Below are 12,980 nucleotides of genomic sequence, written 5' to 3' on the forward strand. Positions count from 1 at the left end.
GAAGTCCATGCTCTATCCTGCTATTCTGCCCGAGACGTCGACTGACGATATCTCTCTAACATCGACAACTCATCTTCCATGCAAGTTACCTTGTTTTGAATGTTACCAAATTTGAATTATACCTTTTCCACCACTCATTGATTATATTCTTTGGAGTGTTTCCTCTGTTTGAAATTTAAACGTAATACGAAGTACGCCAATTCATGGCTTTTCAATTCGAGTGAAGTATTTCTATTTGCTTCTTCGAGATGAAAAAGTAGTGTGTCAAAATGTTGGTCTACCTCACAAGTAGTTCGTAATTCTATAATTTTTCTTAACACAAGGTTTAAAATCCCTTGGAACATAAGAATTTGGAGGTTCATTTTATCTGCTTTGGAAGAGTCGATGGGATATATTGATGGATAAACTATAAAAAGAAAAGAAAGAGCGACAATTTGATACTTGTATACACTCCAAGGTGCGTTCACAAGTCTAATCACATGTCACTAATTTTCGTTACTTCCCTTTCTGAATTTTAAAGTAGGACACAAATAATTCTGTATCCACAAAACAGAGAATTAATATAAACTATTCTGTCTCATGTCTAAGAGATAGTGCCAGTTCCTAGCCTTCAAGGAGAAATCCCGACCGACCATGTCAACCTCAATATGATCAGCCCAGGGCAGGTGATGGCTAAATTCTTCCGGCCAAAATGGGCAGCGGGTAGGGGGAAGCTGGGTTCTCCAGTCAAGCGGAGGCGGGAAACGAAGGCAGAAAAAGGAGGGAGGAGGAGAAAGTGGGGGCTGAGGTGGACATTCAGTAAATGCCGCCATCAGTCACACGTGGCAGATTAGGGAGGGCAGTCCACCTCGGAAGAAGAGCAAGAGGACAAGTAGCAGCAACTGCAAGAGAGCAGGGAGCAGAAATAGCAGCAGAAATAGCAGCAGCCCCAGCAGGGAGGAAAAGAGTAGGAGAGGGGAAGAGGCTGGAGCTGCAACAAAACTGTAGCAGCAGCCGTTACACGAAGAGGATAAAATACTACTGCAGCCGGATGGACCAAGTGAGGCCGTAGGGGAGCCTATCAGGCGGAGATCTCATCATCACGCCTATACTGCATGACTGCGGCGCGAGGATGGACCATCCGACGACACGATCATCGCCTCGCTCCTGCTGCTGGTGACGACTCATCATTTACACTACTACATCACCACACTCTCTCTCTCTCTGTCTCTGTCTCTCTTCCCCCGCCCTCTCTCTCTCCCCCTCCCTCCCTTTCTTTCTCTGCCATGTCTCTCTCGTAGGTTCCGCGGCCTGTTTCTCCCTATCGCCCCGCGCCTTTCAGATTCTCCTCTATTCCATCGCCCCGTTTCCTCGTCTTGACAGCATTTGGACGTATGTATACTGGCTTTGTTTCCTTGGCCATGTCAGCATGTGAGCCTCACCTTGCCTCCCGATTATCTCTTGTGGTTTCGGTGCATTATTTAATCATGCAATGTAGGTGGTGTCCTTTGACGATTGCTTCGGGCGAGGTTCGGCCGGTTGAATCTGCGAGGGAGGAGAGGATTTGAGGAGGGGGTGGGAGGAGTGTTGATCACGCTGGCGCAATTGTGAGGCGCGATTTCTGAGGTTTGCTGTGTGCGTGCTTGTTTTTATTGTCGAGTGAAATTGTCTTTCGGAAGAGTGGGAGCCACGGTGGTTTTTGTATTGCTGTTGGTTGTTCAGGGCGGACCGAACAGAGAGCAATTGAGGTCTGTGTGTGTTAGTGAGCGGCTGGGCGGTCTTTGTTTGTTAGGTAGTCAGTTTGTGTTAGAGTATGGTTGTGGTGTCTGTCGGGAAGCTATTATCAACGGTGTTCACGTCTTACCAAGGCAGTTCTTCATGCAATTGCGTGGTTCTGGGGGAGGCAGTGCGGTAGATACTAGAATTAGCGAGAATGGCAATTATCAGAGGGGAGACCTTGACTGCCTGTTTTAGGGTGAGAGGATAGGGTCTGTAGTCGTACTGTACTCAAATATCAAATCGTAGAGCTGTGAGTTAGTGTGGTTATTCGGAAGACCCGGACCTAGTTGGTGCAAGTTCGTGTGGCGTGCATAACTATTCTATCATTCTGGTTTTGACTTAAAGCTTAGGACGTTGAGGTATTATGCACGAGGGCTGTTTGTATCGTTCTGCTCGGGACCTTCTCTATGCTGCACAGAATATTTTTTGCGATCCTGTCTTTTTTATCACCAATTTATAATTCTGGTTTCTATCTCTTTACTTATTTTCTCTCTTTTTATTGTTGCGGTTTTTTACTATTACTATTATTTCTATTATATTTAAGATAACTTTGAGCAGGAACTGGCTCTGTGATTGTTTCTTAAGTCTCAGTTTCAAGCACTTCAGATATACAGATGTTGCATTCGCGTCATTATGAACTGAACCAGGGAATGGTCCATTTCTTTGCACGTATGCTGATTTTCTACTCTAATCGGCCGTGTAATTGAAGTCCTAGAAATTTTCGTCATAATTTAATGTACATTTACGAGCATATTTTAATTTCACAATATTACTTCTTGAAAGGTGAATATCCTGGATCGCCTCAGTAGCGAAGGATACAAATGCATCAGGTGTATCGTTTGTCCGAAGTTCAGGGCTGTTGTTATTCCTTTATTCCCTCTGTTGATCTTGATTTCTGTTCGTCACATGCTTGTTGGCAGGAATCGATTACGAGTATTAAAATTTGCGAGGGAAAGTTGTGGGAGGTGAGAGGGCAGAAGTTAGAATAAACAGGTGTTATCCGTTCCTTCGCGTGATATTGGATTCTGCCGTCTTTAATCGCTTTCGGTTTTAATGTGACGTGTCCTCGGGATCGTGCGAGTGTCTAGGACTCTACCAAGTAACTTATCTTTCAAATTGACCGCAGCTGAAGAAGATTTCTGTTAAACAGAAACTTCCGGGCATGATGTCTAACTTGCTGTTGCTGTTGAACTCCAGGCAGTGACTGAGCTCTAAGAGCAGTTTTTAGTAAACCTGGAAGTCGATATCATCTAGGTTTGTGAACTCCTTCCCTCTTAAAATCATGCCGCGGAGACGGAAAACCCCAAAGGAGCCTGAGGAGGGTTCCCGAGTGGATACTTCAACTGAGGGTCAGGCAGCACAGCCAGGTCCTTCAGCTCCGGCAGTGCATCCGTCACCGGCACTGCCATCTGGTACCTCAGCCCCTTCACCAGCATCGGATCGGACCTCAGTTCCTCCTGCAGCTGTATCCCCTGCACCATCACCCATACAGCATCCCTCTCCTCGGCGTATTGGAGGTGGAGTACAAGGTCAAGGACCTGGTCAAGCCTTTGCTCAAGGGCAGGGTCAAGGGAGCAATGAAGTGAGCAGCGATGTATCTCTTGGACGAGGCAGGGGAATGGGAGGGGGCGACCGTGGTTCCGGCAGGAGGGGTGGTAGGGGCCGTTTCAACAATCAGGGACTACCGCTCAACGCCCCAGTCTATAATGCTCCTGGCACTTTTAGTCCACATCCAGAACAGTTCCAGGGTCCAGGGGGACAGGAGTTTCACGAAGCGCAACCTCAGAGCTATGGACCCCCGCCCCCGATGTATGTGAGGCCGTCTACTAGAGCCCCCCAGCAGACGATGCCTCTAGCAGCCAGGCCAATGCAACCAGCGGGGAGGGGGCCTTCGTATTTAGGGCCGTCGCATGGCGGAAGTCCTTCTGTGCAAGTTGCGAGTCCATCTTCAAGTTATGGACCAGGTGTGACTCCAGTTGAGTATCAATTTGGGACAATGGTGTTGGGGGCTCCGGGAGCTCCGGGGCCTCCTCCTATGTTGGGACCTTTGCATGACCCCCTTACTCCTAGACAGGAACTACCTCCGACGCCGCCGCCACTATCCAGCAAAGGTGTGAGGTTCCCTTTGCGTCCTTCAAAAGGGAGTAATGGTCTGAGATGTATTGTCATAGCCAATCATTTCTATGCTGAGCTGCCCGATAAGGATCTGCATCATTACGACGTAAGTTTTCCTTCATCTTTAAAGGTTTTCGTAATAACATTTATAGGGTCACCTGGCGTGGGTAACACTTTTTTGTTTACCGTTTATTTTTTTTATTCAACTTCGTAATTTTCTGTTCACTGAGCATCATGCTTTTGTTGGCTGATTCAAATGCATTTATAGGTTCGTTGTCTGTACGTTATTCTTACGGCCTTTCAAAGTGATCTGGGACTGTTCGTTTGTTTGATCCTCGTAGAGAGTTTGTCTATATGTCGATCATTTGAGGATGTTTCAATCATTATCGTGGTGTTCATATAGGTGTAGACTAGCTGATTTGGTGAAAGAGCGTCGGACAGACCAAACCAGTTACACAGAAGTCAGGTTGTTTTAATCCACAATTTTTTTGAATTGGACATTTTTGGATTTTGCAGGTTGCCATCAATCCAGAGCTCCCATCTAAGGGAATCAACAGGGCTGTTATGGAGCAGCTCGTGAAGCTCTACAGAGAATCTCATTTAGGCACTAGGCTACCTGCTTATGACGGTCGAAAAAGTCTTTACACCGCCGGACCGCTTCCGTTTCAGAGCAGGGAGTTCGAAATTAGTCTTACGGACGAGGAGGACGGAAGCAATCAGCTTAGGTGTGACTTGTGGTCAAATGTGATTTGCCTATCATTTGAGTGTGGGATCATGTCAGTGTGCATATATTAGTTAGGATTGCTGACATGTTTCGTTGTAGGAGAGCGAGGCACTTCAAGGTGGTTATAAAATTTGCTGCCCGGGCAGATTTGCACCATCTTGGAGAATTTCTTGCTGGACGCCAAGCTGATGCTCCTCAAGAAGCTCTGCAAGTTCTGGACATTGTTTTGAGAGAGCTCCCTACCCACCGGTGAGTTCTTGTCTTAAAGTGTCTGTATTGTTTGAAGCATTTCCATGTAACTGTGATTCATGCGTGGTCTGCTCTTGCATGCAATAGTCCTTTGTCTATCTACTACGAGGCACGCTTACGGCATAGCTTTTCATGTTTACACATCTCAACTTGCCACTTTCATACGAACATTGGATTCGGTGAGGACACAATTGCAACTGGCATGCATGCGACCTGAAGTCATTTGAATACTCTGATATGTTCATTCTTCGTCTGTACTGATTGGCTGAAACTACTCGAAAGGTGGCAATGTGCTCGTAAATTCTATGTGAAGGTCAACGCATCATAAGCTTGGTGTACGCAGGTATTCTCCCGTTGGGCGCTATTTCTATTCACCCGATCTGGGCACGCGACGGCCATTAGGAGATGGTCTTGAAAGCTGGCGGGGCTTTTATCAGAGTATTCGACCAACTCAAATGGGGTTGTCCCTAAACATTGGTAATCTCTCTCTCTCTCTCTCTCTCTCTCTCTCTCTCTCTCTCTCTCTTCCCCTCTCGAACTCGTCGTTGTATTCATGAAATGTCCGTACTTACAATGTTTCATGTCCTTTTGCTTCTGTTACAGACATGTCTTCCACAGCGTTCATTGAACCTAAAACTGTTATAGAGTTTGTAAAGGATCTCCTGAGGAAGGATTTAAACCGTAGTCTGACCGATGCTGATCGCATTAAGGTATGCTTCGTTTACACTTGTATCTGTTGGCATCGCTCTTTCGAACTGTATAATTTTAGCCGTGTCTTGTGTCCATCTGCGTCGAAACGATATACCTTTGTGGAGGGTGATTTGTGCGGAACAACACGGTTCTTTTGCAGATCAAGAAAGCCCTCCGTGGGGTGAAGGTGGAAGTCACTCATCGCGGAAGTATGCGGCGCAAGTATCGCATATCTGGGCTCACTAATCAGGCCACCAGTGAATTGCAGTATGTGTAGAAATTTGAGAATGCTGTTTTCTCTTTTCGTAAGTTTAGTTCACATGCTTCTTTGAGCTATGAATCGGAAGTTATTGGGTATGTAATATCTTGGTTTCAATTTATGCAGATTCCCTGTGGACGATAATGGGACTATGAAGTCTGTTACTGACTACTTTCGCGAGACTTATAGCTACACAATTCGACATCCAGCTTTACCCTGTCTCCAAGTGGGAAATACTCAGCGTCCCAATTATCTTCCAATGGAAGTCTGCAAAATTGTTGAGGGCCAGCGATATTCCAAACGGCTGAATGAGCGCCAAATTGCTGCACTTCTACAAGTCACTTGTCAGCGACCCAGAGACAGAGAGAGAGATATTATGCAGGTATAACGCACTCCTGAGGATTAACTAATATTTATTTTCAGTTTTGTTTTTTACTAGGTAATGCTACCGATCGTTTGAAAACCAAAACCTAGCGAGTAGTCATGGTTCACAATTCGACGAGGACAATAATTGTAGAGTGTGTTTGTGAGAGTTATTTATTGAATGTTATCTGTTTACTAGTTGAATATTTTTTGGAATGTTTGGTCTGTTTGGCAGACTGTTCATCACAATGCGTATCATCAAGACCCATATGCCCAGGAGTTTGGAATCAGGATCAGCAATGAATTAGCGCAAGTGGAGGCTCGAATCCTACCAGCCCCACGAGTAAGTCTCTCTCTCTTCTTCTTCTTCTTCTTTTTTTTTTTTTTTTTTTTTTTTTTTTTTTTTTTTGTTGTGTTGAGTGGCTTACGAAGTGGCACGTACTTGCATGGGCATATTTGTTCGATTCTTAGCCGCACTATATTTTGTTGGGTTCTGTCTTGTTGATGCAGCTGAAGTACCATGATACCGGAAGGGAAAAAGAGTGCCTTCCACAAGTTGGGCAGTGGAACATGATGAACAAGGTGTGTGTTGGCATTTCTTACATAATTGTTATCGTTTCTGAAGGTGTTTTTGTCTCTGCCCTAGTCTCTTGTTGAACTGTTCCAGATCAATCATATTGACAACACAGATCTATGAATATATTTACAGATAAGTCCTTGCATCTGCTAATAGAGCTTACCTGGGTTTGAATGCATTGCTCTGTTGGTACGATTTAGGGTTTACGTATTCTTGATCTAGTTGAGGACCTTGTGGTACTGCAGAAAATGGTGAATGGAGGTATAGTTCAGCACTGGGCTTGTGTCAATTTCTCATCAAATGTTCAAGAGAAAATTGCTCGCGACTTCTGCTTAGAGCTGGCTCAGATGTGTCAAACATCTGGCATGGTATGTTATATTATCTACATGTGATACGCTCTATTAGATTCATACACTCCACATAGTAAATGCTGATTGTTGAGAAGGGGTTCGGGTTATGTTTATGAAGTCCTGTGCCACAAAAGTGCCTCAGTTCAAATGCCTATGAAATTTAATTTTCGGGGCGGTATATTTTGCAGGAATACTTTTATTCGTCAAGAGCTTTTCAGATTGGTATCCGTTGTTATATTCAGAGGAAATTTGAGCAATATGATGGATTGTGGCTATTATTTTGCAGCAATTTGCTCGAGATCCCATTGTGCCGGTGAAAACTGTCCGTCCTGATAATTCAGAAAAAGCTTTGTATCAACTCTGTGAAGATGTGAATAGAAGGACAAAGGGGAAGGGCTTGGATCTGCTTATTGCAATTCTTCCCGACAACAACGGGTCTTTGTATGGTATGTTCTCCTTCAAATTACGAACCATAAATTTAATTCCCCAGGAAAGTGTGCAGGACTTTCATAATGTGTTGGATTTTCAATGGTGGTTATTAATGTATGAAACGTCATCGCGTTGCATGTGTGTGCAGGCGATCTTAAGAAACAGTGTGAGACTGTCCTGGGGGTCGTGTCTCAATGTTGTTTGACGAAACATGTATTTAAGATGAGCAAACAGTACTTGGCAAATGTTGCCCTGAAAATCAATGTCAAGGTCATGCTCTTGAATACTTCCATTTCTCCTGATATGGCTTGATTGATCTCAAGAATGTTCTAGAAAGAGTTTCCTAGGAGCTGATTTAAAACTGTTCAAAACTTGGAATAGATGATTGTTCAAGTGCAGATGACTATTTCTTTTTCTTTACGTTCACTCTGTATTTGACAGGTTGGAGGCCGAAATACTGTTCTGGTGGACGCTCTTTCTAGAAGAATTCCTCTTGTCAGTGACAAACCCACCATTATATTCGGTGCAGATGTCACTCATCCGCACCCCGGAGAAGATTCGAGCCCTTCTATTGCGGCTGTAAGTCTTCCTTACCTTTGTTAGTGCTATTTTGTTTGAACGAGACATGGTTCAAATCAATAACGAGTTTCCATGTCACAGTTTAATATGATACTATTATCTTCTTTGGTTGACTTCCGCATTTGTTTGCAGGTTGTGGCATCGCAGGATTGGCCTGAGGTCACCAAGTACGCTGGTTTAGTGTGCGCTCAAACTCACCGTCAAGAGTTGATTGCGGACCTATTCAAAGAATACACTGACCCAATGAAGGGGAAAATGTTTGGAGGGATGATTAGGTGAGCTCATTTACGTTAATACGTTTATCTATCGCTGTGCTATAATTTTTTTACCTGGAGTACCATCTGATCTTGGGGATCTGAGTAGCGGCTCAACAGTGCATGTTTATGACTTGTATTCGAATTTTAACCGCACTAATGTGTTTCTTCATGTCATATTGTCATCATGTTAATGTTCATGTTCCGATCCTTTATCTCTCGTTGAGCAATCGCTTCCATAACTTTTGTGCTTTTTAATAGGGAACTTCTCATCTCTTTCCGGAGCGCAACTGGTCAAAAGCCTCTCCGTATCATCTTTTACAGGTGTTCATCTGTCAAACATTCTGAAGCTTCTGCGTCTTTCTGTAGAATGCTCGCACCTGTGTAACTATATGGCACACCTGTAAAAGTAAACTTCCCAGGTCTACATCATAAGTTGAGAAGTTTCATTGTTGGCTACAGAGATGGAGTAAGCGAGGGCCAGTTTTCACAGGTTCTTCTTCATGAGCTAGACGCAATCAGGCGAGCCTGTGCTTCGCTTGAAGAAGGATACCAACCTCCAGTCACGTTTGTAGTGGTTCAGAAAAGGCACCACACTCGTTTGTTTGCCAGTGATCGTCGCAATACTGATAGGAGTGGCAACATTCTACCAGGTGCATTTCTTCTCATCTTGCAGTATGGATTCTTTCTATACTAAAGTTTTATCAATTGTAGTTTACTGTAAATATGCTTTATGAACTTCAATTTAAATAATCACTTAAAATTTATGCACTTCGCGACAAACCAGGAATTATTTCTTTAATGTGGGGTGCAGTTTTTTTTTTTCAACATTCTAATCTTATGCATTTAATCTAAATGTATGTGACAAACTTTGCATACTAGGTACGGTTGTGGACTCTACAATCTGTCACCCTACGGAATTCGACTTCTATCTTTGCAGTCACGCTGGAATTCAGGTCTGAAACCCTTCCTACCACTTTTAGCATTTACCAACGTTGTGATGGTATCCAGGTGCGATGCTGGCGTCTTGTTTCCTTGCATTATAAACCTTGTTTAATGTGTTGTGGGCACAACTAATTTGTTTAGTCTTGTTCATGTTGTATGGGTGACTCCAGGGTACCAGTCGACCTGCACATTACCATGTATTGTGGGACGAGAATAGTTTTTCTGCTGACAGTTTGCAGTCATTGACAAACAACCTATGCTATACGTAAGTGGTACTCGTGATCTAAAACAGAATTGCTTGTTATGGGCTTGTACACAACATTTCATCAGCCGTCAAAATTCATGAGTTTTAATTGTGCATGGTTTGAAAGAGTTGGGAAATATTCAAGATGGGAAGGAAGAGAATGAATGACCGTATTACAAACTGGAATGCAGACTTGTTCAGTTACCAACTATTGAGGAAAGTTTAGATCGTTTTTCAGACCTTCACGTTTGTGTCGTTGTACATCAAAAAGCTTGCGTGTGCAGCTATGTCCGACTAGATTGTCTAATTATTGTATTTGTATTCTCACTTTCTTAAGGTTTAAAAGTAGAGTTCTTCACTCGTGCTCTATCTTAACTTCTTTTAAAATGGTGGTTGGAGTGTACTTTGCTTGTCCTTTCTGATTTGGCGTTAGCTGTGGTCGCAGGTATGCACGGTGCACACGGTCAGTGTCAATCGGTATGTTAGTGGAACTTCTACATTCTCTTTGGCTGCTAGATCAATTGCATTCTGTTATTATGAAAGTAAGATCAATTACTGGTGTTCATTTAGTGTGTTAATAGCTCCATACATTTCTTACGTTCGAGTGATTGATGAACTGCAGTCCCCCCCGCATATTATGCTCATTTGGCCGCTTTCCGAGCGAGATTCTACATGGATCTAGAATCTTCGGATACTGGATCTGCAACCAGTGGAATAGGGGCAAATCGTACACAGGTCACCGGATCAACTGCCGCTCGCACTAATCGGGTGGCAGGAAATACTGCCGTGCGTCCACTTCCTCCTTTGAAGGAAAACGTCAAAAGGGTAATGTTCTACTGTTAGTTCGTTATAATCAAGGATATCGACGTGTGGCGGTATCCTGGAATATGCACGCAATTTTTACATCTATCCTTTTACGCGATTCAGTGGGTACACTGTGATATCTTGACTTGAGAAGTTCTGATTGGCATCATGCTTCAATGAAGCAGTTGAGAATAGACTTCACTAAGAGATAGCTGATGGTGCTGGATATTGTTAGTCAATAGTGTTAGCTTGATCATAACTGTTGCATGTTGTAAATACGTAGATTGGTTCATCTCCTTTTCAGATATTATGTTGATGCTTCAAGCCGCTTTAGTATCAAAAATGATAGGCCGGTAGTGCTGCATTTTGAAGTCATATTCAGCAATCATCCTTGGGCCTTCGATTGCGGAGAGCAGATGGCTGACCTGTGTAATATAAACGTTTCGTAGTAAATATTACATAGGTAGTTGAAGTGTACATGTGGTAGAATCCAGGAGTTTTACCCACATGCATTTCAAAGGCTTTCTTCTTGGATTATTAGAGTCTTCCTGGGATGACATCTCTTGCATTTTGAAATTGTGATTGTCTGTTAGTTTTTTGATGATCTCTTGTCTGTTTTCAGAGAGGTATTTTGCAGTTGCCATTCACAACTCTTTTTGATTGTCTAATGCTTTTTAAAGAATCGCTTTGCGTTTCTCTCAAACCCATTACCGAGTTTGAAGTATTGGCTATATGATTATTGAGAATTCACCTTCACAAGTTTATTTGTACTTGTTTGAACAGTTCTTGAAATTGAATAAGTATTAATGATGCCTTGAAATAAACTTAGTGTTCTAGTATTAAAAGAACAAAGAACAAAGAACAAAGAAAGATATATTATTTTTAATATGTGTACAAATAATTTATAATCAAGCTTCTGAACTATTTCAGACTTAAATTTCACTTAAAAAATTACGGATAAAACATGAAACATTTGTTAATTTATAGCTTGATTTTAGACGACAATGGTTAATAATGTTTTCCACAAAGATAATTGTTAATGCAATATTTGTTTAAATGCATTTAATCATTACTATTTCAGCATTTAACATTCATTAACTACTGGTCATTCAAGTTTAAATTGATCATGCATACATATAGTTCGTCAAATCTCACTTAGAATTTTAAAATTTTATTTTATTTTTTATTACAGGAATATGTTTTTCGAATTTTAACTGGATGTCATCTAGATTTAACTGATCTACAAGTTACATCAAACATGGACTTTGAAGCATAAGAAATCATTGTTGTTCATTTCCACTCATATAAACAAGCTCAATTCTACAGCAAGGTGTTTTGTCTACAACTTGCCTCAACCAATAAAATTGTAGCATACAACTCATCTAATAGTTAATGATGCTACAACCAAATAAGTTTTATTAGGAGATATTTCTCCTTGTAATCAAATGTAATTTCTACCAATGCATCATAAATAGTGGATTTATTAGAAATAATATACTAATATTGTTAAGACAAAAAATTGTGAATTCATGACATTTATATAATTATTCATGATTTTTTTAATCTATAAACCCCTTATCAATAAAAGTTTAGAAGATTATTTATGTGATAAGAGGTTTATAGATAAAAAAAATCTTTAAAATAGAATCTTAGTAAGTTTTGGAAGAAATAATTTAGTTGATATAGTATTTTATTTTATTTTTCTATTTTTATAATATTTTTTCTTAAGTTTTGAAGTCTAATGTATAAAATAGTCTTTATATTTATATTTTATGTGTCAAAAACTTATACATGATAATTATTGGGTAGAAGAATTGTAAGAAAGAAAATCATGATCGTTTTAATGATTTAAAATCAAAAGAATTCTTTGTTAATTTAAATTAATTTCATGTCTATAAGCAATTATCAAGGGGTGATAAAATTGTCTTATGTTGATATTAGGTTCTTAAAAATAATATAATATTTTTTAGAAATTTTTAGTAGTTTTTAGTAATTTTTAAAATATATTTTTATAATAATAATTAAAAATAATTTTACCAAATTATGAAGGTTATTACTTTGAAGAAATAAAGTAAGATTTGAAGGCTCATATAGTTCTCTACGCTAATTAGGTACTTTAAATACCATGAAGTAGTGAAATTTATAAAAAATGAACTTTTACTTGAAAAAAAACTATTGTAACTAAGAATTGGTAGAAAATTAGATGCATTAGTCTTAAATAGATTGTAGTGTCTTTGAAGTAGGCAAAATGATAAGAATAAGGCTTCATAGGCCCTCTAGAGCATTTTTTATAGTACTTGTGATTCGTTGTTAGACTCAAATCCTAAACATCATATACAAGTTATTTTTAAAGAAAATTATAATTATCTCCATTTTTTTAATCTTTTATTTTTTAATTTATTATAAATTCTTTATAGTAACTTCAATTTATATTCTTTTTATGTTATTTAAAAGATGAAATAGCTAATTGTATAATTTATTGTTTATTACATATGAATTAAAATCTACTAAAAGGTATTAAATAAACTTATTTGGATGCCATCCATATTCAACTCATAGACATCTTTGTGAGTAATGTCATCTACCAAGGTGGCTAGGACAACCACTACATCATTATCTTGTCATATGGCAAAGCCTTCT

The 12,980-nt window shown here is 40.5% G+C and overlaps 1 protein-coding gene across 4 annotated transcripts; it reads left to right on the plus strand.

Moving 5' to 3' along the window:
* The first annotated feature begins 1,099 nt into the window (after positions 1-1,099).
* On the plus strand, positions 1,100-10,877 carry LOC112294871 (protein argonaute PNH1). Of its 4 annotated transcripts, none has more exons than XM_024545823.3 (22): positions 1,217-1,410; positions 2,679-2,751; positions 2,956-3,979; positions 4,390-4,598; positions 4,697-4,846; positions 5,190-5,323; positions 5,450-5,556; positions 5,697-5,803; positions 5,922-6,177; positions 6,394-6,501; positions 6,669-6,740; positions 6,981-7,103; positions 7,372-7,531; positions 7,663-7,784; positions 7,956-8,093; positions 8,226-8,368; positions 8,609-8,671; positions 8,810-9,000; positions 9,230-9,303; positions 9,463-9,557; positions 9,982-10,013; positions 10,159-10,877. In XM_024545823.3, the coding sequence occupies exons 3-22, from the start codon at positions 3,041-3,043 to the stop codon at positions 10,377-10,379; spliced, it is 3,444 nt and encodes a 1,147-aa protein (XP_024401591.1). In that variant the 5' UTR covers positions 1,217-1,410; positions 2,679-2,751; positions 2,956-3,040; the 3' UTR covers positions 10,380-10,877. The 4 variants fall into 4 exon arrangements, with proteins under 4 accessions (XP_024401592.1, XP_024401591.1, XP_024401593.1 ...); XM_024545825.3 differs by having other exon boundaries at positions 1,223-1,605; XM_090243772.1 differs by having other exon boundaries at positions 1,262-1,614.
* Positions 10,878-12,980: the final 2,103 nt, after the last annotated feature.

This window comes from Physcomitrium patens, chromosome 17 (assembly GCF_059467195.1).
Source record: "Physcomitrium patens ecotype Gransden chromosome 17, ASM5946719v1, whole genome shotgun sequence".
Lineage (NCBI taxonomy): Eukaryota > Viridiplantae > Streptophyta > Bryopsida > Funariales > Funariaceae > Physcomitrium > Physcomitrium patens.